This window comes from Spinacia oleracea, chromosome 3, assembly GCF_020520425.1.
Source record: "Spinacia oleracea cultivar Varoflay chromosome 3, BTI_SOV_V1, whole genome shotgun sequence".
NCBI classification, from domain to species: domain Eukaryota; kingdom Viridiplantae; phylum Streptophyta; class Magnoliopsida; order Caryophyllales; family Amaranthaceae; genus Spinacia; species Spinacia oleracea.
Genome location: NC_079489.1, coordinates 111276324 through 111290171, shown reverse-complemented (window position 1 = coordinate 111290171; position 13848 = coordinate 111276324). Strand labels below are relative to the sequence as shown.

The 13848-nt window shown below is 41.8% G+C and overlaps 1 protein-coding gene across 1 annotated transcript; it reads right to left on the bottom strand.

Moving 5' to 3' along the window:
• Positions 1 to 1618: 1618 nt before the first annotated feature.
• Positions 1619 to 3235, bottom strand: LOC130469961 (uncharacterized). Its single transcript, XM_056839511.1, has 3 exons — positions 2339 to 3235; positions 2076 to 2287; positions 1619 to 1850 (listed from the first exon to the last, which is right to left on the bottom strand). Exons 1-3 carry the CDS (start codon positions 3233 to 3235, stop codon positions 1619 to 1621), a joined length of 1341 nt encoding a protein of 446 aa, XP_056695489.1.
• Positions 3236 to 13848: the final 10613 nt, after the last annotated feature.

Genomic DNA, 13848 nt, shown 5'->3' with positions numbered 1-13848 from the left:
CACCGACACGTAAAAGGGTGTTTGACCAAGACGCTCCCAATGCTGGGGAGTTTGCCCCTCCTAGTTCCCAATGAGCTAAGGCGGCAATTGATCCTCTTGCGGGAATTCCAGAAGACGTCCGCCGTAACATTCCTCTAAAGGCGGCGGAGAGGGCTAGGAATTCCAGTGGTAAGTTTTACTGCAACATCGTAACCACTTGCCTTTCTTCGTCTGGCAGTTCTATAGTATCTCCCAGAGATTCTAAGGCTGTTGTTTTTCCAATAGAAATACCCGACCCTCAGAAAGCCATTGATGCTGAATTGGATCAGATCCCCTCTTCAGGTCGGTTTACTTCTCAGGACCGCAGACAGATAATGAGTCAAATGCGCAATGATTTTCCTCCAAAGTACGCTGAGACCCTTCCCGAGGTGGCCGAGACTCAGCTTGCCGCCATGCAGTCCTTTGTGCTGGATGTAAGTTTTTTATTTGTCCTTGTCTTTTTAGGAGAGCATTTTTGTTTTGATTTTTGCGCTTGCTGTTTTGCAGATGTTTAGTCTGCTGGATAACTTGAAGAAGTGGCACACTTCTCTGGTGCATGAAGAGGCTAGACACCGCCTTCTTGCTATGCAGTGCGGCGATCAGCATTTTGCTGAACTAGAGGAACTTCGGCTTAACAGGAGGGAGGAGCTTGACGCGCTGACCAAGTCCCTAACTTCTCAACGTGCTGAAAATAAGCAGCGTCTTGAACAGATTGGCCTGAATTTTTCTCAGATTTTGGATCTATCTGAGAAGATAAAGGAGAAAAAGGCTGAGTTTTCTCGTCTTGATGCCAAGTTCCAGGATTTGGAGGCACAAATGGAGGCGGCTCATAAGGAAGTGGCTACATCCAAAGAGGTGCGTAGCCAATCTGCCGTGCTGGGTGAAAGGTCGATCCGAGGGGGCATTAGGCTTGCTTGGAATGCAGAGTTTGGCAGTATGCGCCCCTTCAGCTGGTTCGAGAAGTTCATCGATTATCAGGTGGAGGTGGAGAAGGAAGGACGTCCTCCTCATGAATTCGTTCCCGGCGATGATGACGAATGAGGCAACTGGGGGATTTGTATTTTGACTTTTTCTTGTTTTCGACGCCTTGCTTGATGGCGTTATGTGCATAATTTTGTAATTATGACTGACTTATTTGAATGACTGGGCGTCTTTTAAACGTTTCTGTTGTTTTATTTTATTTGCCGTTCCTGTTTATTATTTATGATGTTGGTTAGCTCAACATTAGCTGACGCCCCTAAATGGGTACGGCGGTTATTTGCCTTGGTCTTTCGTTGCCAAGGTCTTTAGCTACTTCATATAGCCATCGAAAAATGTGTTTCCCCTGTGTTCTAGGTGATCAGCCTAGTGAGGGTGCTAATCTGGGCCACTTCTTAGGCCTTTAAACGACTAGTCTTTAAGAGAGTGTTATTGTCTATGCCTCTTTAAAGGATTGGATAACGTATTTGGCACAAGAAAAGATTCCCTGGAAAGGCCGGCTTGTTGGGAGATTTTTCATTTAAATTTCAATAAGCCGTGCTACATGGTACGTCTATAGTGTGGAGTCTTCATTCTTACAAAGTGTTCATTCATTAATCAAGATAACATAGATATCAATTTTTTAGAAAAAGTATTTCTTCAGGTTATCCGCATTCCAAGTACGTAAAATTGGACGCCCCTGCATATCTTGGATTCGGTAAGTTCCATCCTGAACCTCTTCATAGACTTCGTATGGACCTTCCCAGGTAGGGGTGAGCTTCCCTTGTTCATTAGCACGTCCAACGGCCTCCATCTTCCTTAGCACAAAATCTCCAACCTTTAAGATTCTTCTGGAGACTCTTTTGTTGTACTCCCTAGTCATTCGGAGTTTGTATAGCAGTTGGCGTAGAGCTGCGTTCCCTCTTGTATCAGGTAAGAAATCCAAGGCCGCTTTCATCATTTCCCAATTGGCATCTTCATTAAATAACATGACGCGCAGAGTTGGTTCACACATTTCAATTGGTAGGACGATCTCAGCTACATATGCTAATAAGAATGTTGTTTCTCCTGTGGAATTTTTTGATGTTGTTCGTATAGACCATAAGGCATTGGGTAACTCGTCGGCCCACAACCGTTTTGCTTCATCAAGCTTCTTTTTCATCCCTTCAGAGATGATCTTGTTGAATGCTTCTACCTGTCTGTTTGCTTGAGGTCGGCCAACTGATGCAAAACATGTCGTGACGCCGTGATCAGCCAACCAACTTTCCAACTTAGGTGTCTTGAATTGTGGCCCATTATCAAAGACAATGGACTGCGGCACACCAAATCTTGTAATGATGTTTTTCTAGATGAAGGCCCTCACGTCCTGTGCCTTGGTGTTTTTCAGGGCTTCAGCTTCTACCCATTTGGTGAAATAGTCGACAACAACTATCACATAGTGCAGTCCCCCTGGGGTCGTCGTATAAGGGCCTAATAGGTCCATCCTCCATTTAGCAAATGGTATAGGACTGGTGATGGGTGTTAGTTTCTGAGCCGGTAGTCGAATTAGATGAGCAAACCGTTGACATTTATCACACCGCTTAACCAAGTCAAGAGCGTCTTCTTTGAGAGTGGGCCAATAATATCCAGTTCTTAGAGCTTTTTCTGCCAAGGTCCTCCCCCCTATGTGTGAGCTGCATAATCCCTGATGGAGATCCTCCAGTACTTCATGCCCCTTCTCTGGGGTTACGCAGCGAAGAAGAGGCCGTGAGAAAGCCTTTTTGTATAAAGTCCCATTCCAAATCTCGAACCAGGTGCCTTTCTTTTGTAATCTTTCCGCCTGCTTGGGATCTTCAGGGAGCATCCCATTCATCTTAAAATTGACTATATCGTCCATCCAAGTGGCCGTCCGGTCTAAGATAGTTGTCCTCAAAGCATCAATGCTCTTGGTCTGCTTTACCTCCCAAAATACATGACGTGGTGTGTCGCATGATGCTGAGCTGGCCAACTTGGATAGGGCGTCTGCCTTGCTGTTTTCGGACCATGGTATATGTTGTATTTGAAAGCAATTCAGCTGCTGTACTTCTTGGCGGACTTTTTCCAAGTATTTTATCATGGCGTCGTCCTTGGCTTCATATTCTCCCTTTACCTGACTTACAATTAGCTGTGAGTCAGATAGGACCAGAACCTTTGCTGCTCCAGCTGCTTTGCTCATTTGGATTCCGCATATCAAGGCTTCATATTCAGCTTCATTGTTTGACGCCTGAAAGTTGAAACGCATTGCATATTCATAGACATCCCCTTCTGGTGATTAGCAGATGATGCCGGCTCCACACCCATTTTGGGTGGCGGAACCATCCACATGGATTACCCATTGGGTCTTTTCATTTTTGAAGTGGACTGGCCTAGTCATCTCCGCAATAAAATCAGCAAAGGCCTGCCCCTTTATGGCCTTCCGCGACTCATATGAAATATCAAATGCATTAAGCTCAATTGCCCAATTGAGTATTCTCCCGGACGCTTCCAGGTTGGTAAACGGCCGTTTCAGAGGTTGATCTGTGTATACTATCAGCCGATGGGCCAAGAAGTAAGGGCGAAGCTTCTTGCTAGCCAAAAACAGAGCGAAACCGAATTTTTCAACAGTTGGGTACTTAAGCTCGGCGTTCTGTAACATGTGGCTGACGAAGTAGACGGGTAGTTGTATTCCATCCCTCTCTGTGAGTAGGACGGCGCTTAGAGCGTAGTCTGAGATGGCAAGGTAGAGGCATAGAACTTCCCCTGAGAGAGGGATGACTAGTCGCGGCAGAGTATGTAGATGCTCTTTCAAACGAAGGAAAGCGGCCTCTGCCTGTGGCGTCCATTCAAACTGGGTCCCCTTTTTCAATGGTACTGAAAAAGTAATGACACTTGTCTCCAGCTCTAGACAAAAATCGTCCCAAGGCGGCGAGGCAACCAGTCAAGCGTTGCACATCTTTAACCGTCTTTGGGGACGTCATAGTGATGAAGGCTTGTGCCTTATCAGGATTGGCCTCAACGCCCCTCTCATCAATTAGAAAACCAAGGAACTTGCCAGAAGTGACTCCGAAAATGTATTTCTTTGGGTTGAGTCTAATTTGGTAAGCCCTAAGGGTCTCAAAGGTCTCTCGCAAATCACCGAGATGATCCATCCTTTGTCTGCTTTTTACAATCATATCATCAATATAGGCTTCTATGTTCCTCCCAAGCTGTTTCGTAAAAACGGTATTCACCAATCGTTGAAAGGTGGCTGGTGCATTTTTTAGGCCAAACGACATTACCTTGTAACAGTACAGACCTTGCTCTGTGACAAATGATGTCTTTTCCTGGTCTTTAGGCCATAAAGGGATCTGATGAAATCCAGAGTAGGCGTCGATGAAGCTCATCATGGCGTGCCCTGCCGTTGAATCGACGAGACGATCTATCTTTGGCAATGGAAAGATGTCCTTGGGGCAGGCTTTATTTAAATCTGTATAGTCGACACACATCCTCCACGTCCCATAGGGCTTGGGTACCAATACTACATTTGCCACCCAATCTGGATACTGACATGGACGTATGAAGCCTGCGTCCATTAACTTCTGTACTTCAGCTGGGGAGGCTAAATACAGAGAAAACAGAGCAAATATGTTTGGTCGAACACGAATTGAGTTCGACCGAACTCGGAATTTACAGAAGCTAGTCAATTTGAAGTTCGACCGATCCTTCATTAATGTTCGACCGAACTGTTGGGCACTCAATTCTTGTACGGAATTAATGAAGGTCACGTGCTTGTCTTGGTGGTTTGTGCTAGGCCGTACGATTCGCCGCCGTACAATTTGAATTGGATGGTGATGGACGACGAAAATCGCAGTTGTTGATGATGATGATGAATCGATGGGCGATGTGAAGGAAATAATGCCCTTGGTCCAAGTATGCATTCTATGTTAAGTCTAATAAATGCGGTTCAGTATTAATTAACAAGTTAATAATTCAGTGAGATCAAGTGAGCTGAATGCCTAGCTAGAGGCCGCTTCAGTTCAAGTGGAATTAATGATATTAATCCACAGCTTACTCTTGACTGAACCCGTAGGGTCACACAAATAGTACGTAAACGGATCAAGTATTTAATGGCATTAAATACTCCATCTATGAATATTCGGAACCGACGAATCTTGGTTTCAGTGGGAGCTAAGATCGTCACAGGCAAGAAATGAATACTCCGGAAACGATGATATTGCCGGAAACGGAAATATGGATCGTATCGGAAATATGAATATTATCCAAGTCGTAGATGTTGCCGGAAACGGAAACATGGTACGTATCGGAAAATATTATTGGAAATGGAAATATTACCAGAATCGGAAATATTGCCGGAAACGGAAATATTGTCAGAATCGGAAATATTGCCGGAATCGGAAAATAATTCCGGAAACGGAAATATTAAATATTTGTTCGAAACGGAAATTAATTCCGGAATCGGAAATATTAAATATTGTTCGTATCGGAAATAGATTCCGGAAATGGAAATTTAATCGGAAGCGTATCGTACGAATTAGCATCGGACGAGGCTTGCCGGACGAAGGCCCAGCACGAAGCCGGGGCCATCGCCCAGCAAGCATGCGCGCCACAAGCCCAGCCAAGGCAGCGCCCAGGCCTACCGCAAGGCAGGCCCAGCGCGCGCCAAGGGCCACGGATGCGTGGGCCGTGCTGCGCGGGCTGCTGCTCGCACGCGCATGGGCAGCCCTTGTGGCTGCCGTGTGTGTGTGTGAGTTTGTGCTCATGCGTGATTCCTGAATCTACAAGAGTCAGTATATGATTAAGTTTCTATTCCTAATTGGATAAATTAATTAAATAGAATTCATGTAGGATTCTAATTTCAATTAATTCGTATCCTACTAGGATTACGATTCCTTTTCCATAACTCTATAAATAAAGGCCTAGGGGTCATAATTTATACACAAGTTTCAAAGTATTCAAAAGTGAGTTTTTGAGAGAAAATTAAAACACATCTTGCTCAAAAAGTGCCGAAATTTTCTAGTACCTTAAGGGCGATTCTAGTTGGTCAATCTTAAGGCGGATCCGGACGTGCTGTGGACTATCTACGGAGGGACGACACTTGGAGTCCTAAAGACTTGTTCTTGTTCGGTTCGGGCGCAGCTAGGGAGGGCACGCAACAAAGAGTATGCATCTAAATTATGCTATATGATTATGTGTAAATAATATGTTGTCCTGGGTTAATGGTTGTTTCCGCATGATTTATGTAATGTCATATGTATCATAACCTAACAGTGGTATCACGAGCCCCTTATTATTTTCATAATCTAAATTGCATGAACATGGTTAAATATTACAAATTTGCAAGAATTAAAAGGGGTGATTAATTTTCGTAATTGTTAATTAATTGCAAATTGCGTTTATTTAATTATATGTACGCAGTTTTTCGGCAGTTTCTTCATTACTCATCCGAATTGAGTGATTTTTGTGTCAATTCCGCATGTAAAAGGCATTCTAAAATTTTGACAAAAATAGTATTTTTCTGCCGAACCCAGAATTCTCAAATTCGAAGCCTAACTATGACTTTTCGAAGGTTTTAGTTTTTCGAATGCAAAATTTCGTAAATTTAAGATGTTAAATTAAATATTTGCGATTCTTGTTGATAAATCTTGAATTTTTGATTGACCTACTGCATATGTTTAACAAGTTTGAATGCCTAGTCTTGTTAATTATGCAATCTAATTTGTAATTATGATTAATTTGTTGAAAATTAGAATAATTTAGAATTAATTTGATTTTCATAATTAATTGTAATTTAATTAGAAACCTATGATTAAAAACCACCATAAAAATTGTAAATTTACGATAAATTTTAAATTTTTATGACCTAGACTTGAATCCATATCAATCGGAAATCAATTGGATAATAAATTTTCGATTTTTTCGCCCTAAAATTATGAAATTAATAATTTTATTAATTTGTCATTAATTTTAAATATAAATTTTAAAATTTTTATGCGATTCGTTCAAATAACTTGCACGCACGAAGCAATGGACGCTTCGTGTTACCCTTAAGGGGTGTTGTATAATACGGGCATGCGACGACGAGCAAGGGAGCTCGTCGCCCGTGCGGCACGAATGCAATGAGCAAGGGCGTAGTGCACGAGCACAAGGCAGCAGCCCTGCCTTGTGTCGTGTGCCACGAGCAATGAACGAATGGGCATGGGCGAAGGGCGAGCCAAGGCAGTCGCGTGTGGGCAGCAAGCGAGCTGCGCCACAACGCGCGCTGCCTCGCACAAGTGCGCGCAGCCTCGCGCGCAGCGAGCGCAAGCTCGCGTGCCACGAGCGCTGCGCCCAGCACTACTCGCGCGCACAGCGCGCGATGTCGCTCGCCCAGCGAGCGATGTCGCGCCCCAGCGAGCGATGGGTCGCGCGCACAGCGCGCGATGTCGCCCGCCCAGCGAGCGATGTCGCGCCCCAGCGAGCGATGGCTCGCGCGCACAGCGAGCGAGCCAGCGCGCCCAGCGAGCGATGTCGCGCGCCCAGCGAGCGATCTCGCGCGCGCGCACTGCGAGCGATAGCTCGCGTGCGATGGGGCGCTGTGCGGAGGCTTGCGATAGGACAGCAGCAGCTATGCGACGAGCGCATGGGCTGCGCGCACATGGCCAGCAATGGCTGTGTGCGTACGGCCCATGGGCGTGCAACGCGTAGGGTGTTTGCGTTACGATTAGATCGTTTTGAATGTTTAATTTGAAATTTTCAGTTCACGTAATTTTAATTAATTTTAAAATTAATAATTTGAATTAATTTCTTGGATTTTAATTTTGAATATTATAATTATAATAAATGGTATTTATTCTAATTATTTTACTAAAATTAAAATGATGAATTAATTTAAATGCGACTGAAATTAAATTAAATTTTTGGATTCAATTATAAATTTATATGAGCTTTAAATTTTAATTAAATTTGTATGTTTCCGGTTAGACTAGAAATACAATTTTATGTTTAAAATTAGTAAAGCATATGAATTTATTGGTTTGAGTGGGAGCGCTTTTTAGTCATAAACTCTTGATTAGGTCTACAAATCCTTAAGGTTAAAACAACTCGATTAGAATTAATAAGGACTGAATAATTGGTAGATTATTGGTGCCCTTGATTAATTGCTGCAAATGTTTACGTGATGCATAATGTGTTTTACTAACCAGCTATGTGGGCCATTCATGATAATGAATGGGTGAATGGTATATATTGTATATGTACTGTTTTGCAGGTTATGAAGTGACTAGTATGGCCCAAATAGGATAGAAAATATGGTCTGCGTACCATTAATTTGAATGTAATTGGTCTAAAGCACCAAAGTTATTTTTCAATTCAAATATGGTCTGCGAACCATCAAATAGTTGTAATTAGTTATAGCTTATCCTATTTGAAGAAAATGGTGCCTCCCACGGAGATTTTCAAGACGGACTTTGAAGTCAAAGCTTCAAGATGAAGTCGGGCCATACTAGATCACAAATATCTTATGCATGTTTTAAGTTATTTATTGCTTTAAATATGTCTTAAAATGCATGAGATCAAAAGCTTGATTATGTTGCATGATTAAGGATTTTAGTTCACTTAAAATCTAACCAACATAGTAAGAGCCTTAAGTTCCAAACTTAAAAATTGAGTTAAAAGGTGCCATGCCAAAATATACACTTGCTTGGATATCCTTTACATCAATCTAGTAATAGTTTTCGCTCAGCGAGGTGTTACTTATTGGTCCTAAAGGGGCAAGGTACACAAATAATTGTGAGTACATGTTAGTTTTGGTGAAACTCAACGATATAAGTAAGGAGTCCTTTTATGTCGTGGCAAATTCGATAGGTTTACCTAATAAGTTCTTAGACGTACCTATCAACCAAGAATAGTTTCTAGACTATTAGCAAAAGGCTTTTGCTTACCTAAGATGTTCTAGGATTAAGTCGACAAACTGTGCTTAGTTCTTCAATGATTTTAGGATCTTGGAATCATTTTATTCACACCTGCCGGAACACATAACTTGAATAAAATGCTTAATAAACATTGAATCATGCATGTATGCTAGAATTTAAGTTTATTAAGAGAAACTGTGAATGGTTATTTATTTGTTTATTCTTTTCAATTGTAGTTTTTAATATGGCAAACAACAATCAAAACATCATCATGGGTTCTGAGCTTATGGTCAAGCTGAACCTGACAAATTTTCTTGAATGGGAAGCTAAGCTAGTTGAAATAGTCAAACTCAATGGACTTGAGTATGTACTATCACATCCCATGCCAAGCTACTATGCCAGAGACATGACCCCTGAGAGATTTTACGCCTGGGATGCGGATCTCAAAAAGGTTATGAGTCTCATGCTGAACAATATCCCTGATGATTGGGCTAGAAGGTTTGTAGCCTATGAACCTTTTACGCTCATCAAGAATCTGAGGGATATCTGTCGTGGAAGTACGGAGGACAGGGACCTGAACGTCCATGAGTTGATTGAATCAATGTCTGGGCTAAAGGTTAGTTCTCCCAACAGGTGTTATAGGATGGAGGTCCAAGAAACACATGTTCAGCTCCTTCGCACTAAACAGAGGGTAGGCGTCCCACTGAGGTTCCATGTGGATCTTATGTGTTCATATTTTGATCGCCTAAGTCTACTAGGAACACCAATAAGCGAAAGGATGGCAGTCTCTGTCTTGCTCAATTCACTACACAGTGGGTTTGGTCGCTTCAAGCAACAATACCTAAGTGAACCAAGAGAAGAAACAGTTGCAGAATTTATTCACCTTGTCAGAAAGGCTGAAATAGTACTGGACTGTGAAGCCAAAGATTTACTCAAGGCTAGAAAGAGACCATTCAAGAAAGGTGGAAAGTCCAAGGGCAATGCTAAATCAAAGCAGGACAAGTCCACATCAAGCTGTCTTTATTGTGATGGAATAGGCCATTACAAAAGAGAATGTCCAAAGCTAAAGGAAGATCAGAAGAACGGAACAGTCGTTCCATCTTCAGGTATTTTCGTTATAGACTGTATACTTGCTAATTCAACTTCTTGGGTATTAGATACAGGTTGTGGCTCACACTTATGTTCCAATCCACAGGGACTAAGAAGAAGTAGAAAGTTAAGCAAGGGAGAAGTCGACCTACGAGTGGGAAATGGAGCACGGATTGCTGCATTAGCCGTAGGAACTTACTATTTGTCGTTGCCCTCCGGGCTAGTTTTGGAACTGGAAGAATGTTTCCATGTTCCAAGTCTTACTAAAAACATCATTTCAGTTTCTTGCTTAGATGCTAAGGGATTTTCCTTTATAATAAAAGACAATAGCTGTTCGTTTTATTTTAAAGAGATGTTTTATGGATCTGCTAGATTAGTCAATGGACTTTATTTATTAGATCACGACAAACAAATATATAACATAAATACCAAAAAGGCCAAAAAGGATGATTCAGATCTCACCTATCTGTGGCATTGTCGATTAGGCCATATAAACTTGAAACGCTTAGAAAGACTTCAAAGGGAAGGAATTCTAGAACCATTTGACTTAGAGGATTATGGTAAATGCGAATCATGTTTACTTGGCAAAATGACAAAGCAACCTTTCTCTAAAGTTGGAGAAAGAGCAAATGAACTATTGGGTTTAATCCATACAGATGTATGTGGACCAATGAGTACAAATGCTAGAGGTGGTTTCAGCTACTTTATCACTTTCACTGATGACTTCAGTAGGTATGGTTATGTCTACCTAATGAAGCATAAGTCTGAATCCTTTGACAAATTCAAGGAATTTCAGAGTGAAGTAGAGAATCAATTAGGCAAGAAGATTAAGGCACTGCGGTCTGATAGAGGCGGTGAATATCTGAGCTATGAATTTGATGACCATCTGAAAGAATGTGGAATTCTATCAGAATTGACCCCTCCTGGAACACCACAATGGAACGGTGTGTCAGAACGGAGGAACAGAACCTTGCTAGACATGGTCAGGTCAATGATGGGTCAGGCCGAACTTCCATTAGAATTTTGGGGACATGCACTAAATACAGCTGCACTCACTATAAATAGAGCTCCGTCTAAAGCTGTCGAAAAGACTCCATACGAATTATGGTTTGGAAAGCCTCCAAATGTGTCTTTTCTTAAGATTTGGGGATGTGAAGTATACGTCAAACGATTAATTTCAGACAAACTTCATCCAAAATCTGACAAATGTATCCTTGTGGGCTATCCAAAGGAAACAAAGGGGTATTACTTCTACAATACATCTGAGAACAAAGTGTTTGTTGCTCGAGATGGTGTCTTTTTGGAGAAGGATCATATTTCCAAAATGACAAGTGGGAGAAAAGTAGACCTCGAAGAAATTCGAGTCGAACAACAAACTCTAGAGAATGCTCAAGATGACATTCAGGATGAAACTCAGAGATCTTTAGAAGAATCTGGTGAGAATCATGGTCAATCTAGAAATGTTACCCCGCGTAGATCGCAAAGATATAGATCTCAACCGGAAAGGTACTTAGGTATTTTGACGAACGAGAGCTATGACGTTCTATTACTTGAAAGTGATGAACCTGCGACTTACAAGCAAGCTATGACGAGCCCTAGCTCCAAGCAATGGCAAGAAGCCATGCAATCTGAATTAGACTCCATGTCTGAAAACCAAGTATGGGATTTGGTCGATTTGCCAGATGGCTACCAAGCCATTGGAAGCAAATGGGTTTTCAAACTGAAAAAGGACAAGGATGGGAAACTTGAAGTTTTCAAAGCTAGATTGGTCGCAAAAGGTTACAGGCAAGTCCACGGTGTGGATTACGATGAAACCTTTTCACCAGTTGCAATGCTAAAGTCTATTCGAATAATGTTAGCAATCGCTGCATATTACGATTACGAAATATGGCAGATGGATGTCAAAACTGCTTTCTTAAACGGCGTTTTAACAGAAACTGTGTTTATGACACAGCCTGAAGGTTTTGAGGATCCAAAGAATGCTAAAAAGGTATGCAAGCTAAAGAAGTCAATCTACGGATTGAAGCAGGCATCCAGGAGCTGGAATATACGTTTTGATGAAGCAGTCAGTGACTTTGGTTTCATCAAGAACGCGGACGAATCTTGTGTATACAAGAAGGTCAGTGGGAGCAAAATTGCTTTCCTAGTATTATATGTCGACGACATATTGCTTATCGGAAATGACATTCCTATGTTGAACTCTGTCAAGATTTGGCTTGGGAAATGTTTTTCGATGAAGGATCTAGGAGAAGCACAGTACATATTGGGGATCAAGATTTACAGAGATAGATCTAAAAAGATGATTGGACTTAGTCAAAGCACTTATATCAATAAGGTGCTTGATAGGTTCAAGATGGCGGACTCCAAGCGAGGCTACCTACCCATGTCTCATGGAATGACTCTAAGCAAGACTCAGTGCCCAAAAACACTTGATGAGCGTAGACGAATGAATGGGATTCCATATGCATCATTGATTGGTTCAATAATGTATGCTATGATATGTACACGCCCGGATGTTGCGTACGCACTCAGTGCTACGAGCAGATACCAGTCAGACCCAGGAGAGGCGCATTGGACTGCTGCCAAGAACATTCTGAAGTACCTGAAAAGGCACAAAGATGACTTCCTGGTCTATGGTGGAGATGATGAATTAATTGTTAAAGGCTATACGGACGCAAGTTTCCAAACCGACAAAGATGATTTCAGATCACAGTCTGGGTTTGTCTTCTGCCTCAACGGAGGAGCAGTAAGCTGGAAAAGTGCTAAGCAAAGCACCATTGCGGATTCTACAACTGAAGCGGAGTACATTGCTGCACATGAAGCAGCAAAGGAAGCTATATGGCTAAGGAAGTTCATAGGAGAACTTGGTGTAGTCCCCTCCATTAAAGGACCAATAGCCCTGTATTGTGATAATAACGGAGCTATTGCACAGGCAAAAGAGCCTAGACACCACCAGAGAGTCAAGCATGTACTTCGTAGATTTCACCTTCTACGAGAGTTCGTTGAAAGAAAAGAAGTCGAGATAAGCAAAATTGGAACTGATGACAACATATCAGATCCATTAACTAAACCTCTGCCGCAAGCGAAGCACAACTCGCACACTGCAGCTATGGGAATCAAGCATATTGGAGAATGGCTTTGATGTCTCTGTTTAATCTTTTAAAGTTTTAGAGTTTAAATCTTTGTAAAACATTATTGGTTAATCATTCACAATAAATGAAAGAAATTCATTTTTCCATTTAATTTGTGGTTTATTAAATGATGAGTCCCTTCAACTTGACGATATATTCAAGATAGACTGTCAGGACCAGTCCTGTGACTAAGAAATGTCTATCAAGTGAACTTGAATGTCAAAGGTTGAAAATGGTCCCTAATCGGAGTTTTCTATAAAATTGGACGCATAGAAAACGTTAGACGATTAGAATGCAAGATGACTAGTAGTTCTGTTTCTTGAACTATGTGGACATGGCAATGTCATAATCATTTGCATAGATACTTACTTTGGGAAGACTAGTATCGGACAAGACCTATGAAACTTTACTGTAAGAGATGAAAGTCTGTCATAAGTAAATTTCATTAAATTATTAGACACTAAATCCTCAATACCTGAGTGATTTGAGATTACTTGTTTGAGAACTGGTTGCTTTGACGTTGACCAACCGTCGCACCGTAAAAGGAGGCTATAAAGGCAACGCTCAGGTAATCACCTATCAAACGAAGTCTAATCTCAAGATCGCAAGATTGGGATTGTCCTCCCATAAATCGGGATGAGATGCTTAAAAGTTGTACAAGGCCACTCGGAGAGCTAGAAACTGTGAAATGCATGGCCGTGCTCGGATGAATCATAGGCTATGATTATCTGTTTATTTGATCAGTTGAACTCTGAAACCGAGGAACA

What these genes read in the sequence shown, in the direction of transcription:
- LOC130469961 (XM_056839511.1), bottom strand. Translation starts at nt 3,235, where the DNA reads ATGCGTTTCAACTTTCAGGCGTCAAACAATGAAGCTGAATATGAAGCC. An exon ending in AAAACACCAAGGCACAGGAC is followed by an intron (nt 2,288 to 2,338) that starts GTGAGGGCCTTC and finishes GGTGTGCCGCAG; the next exon opens with TCCATTGTCTTTGATAATGG. An exon ending in GAGTTACCCAATGCCTTATG is followed by an intron (nt 1,851 to 2,075) that starts GTCTATACGAAC and finishes CCGAATGACTAG; the next exon opens with GGAGTACAACAAAAGAGTCT.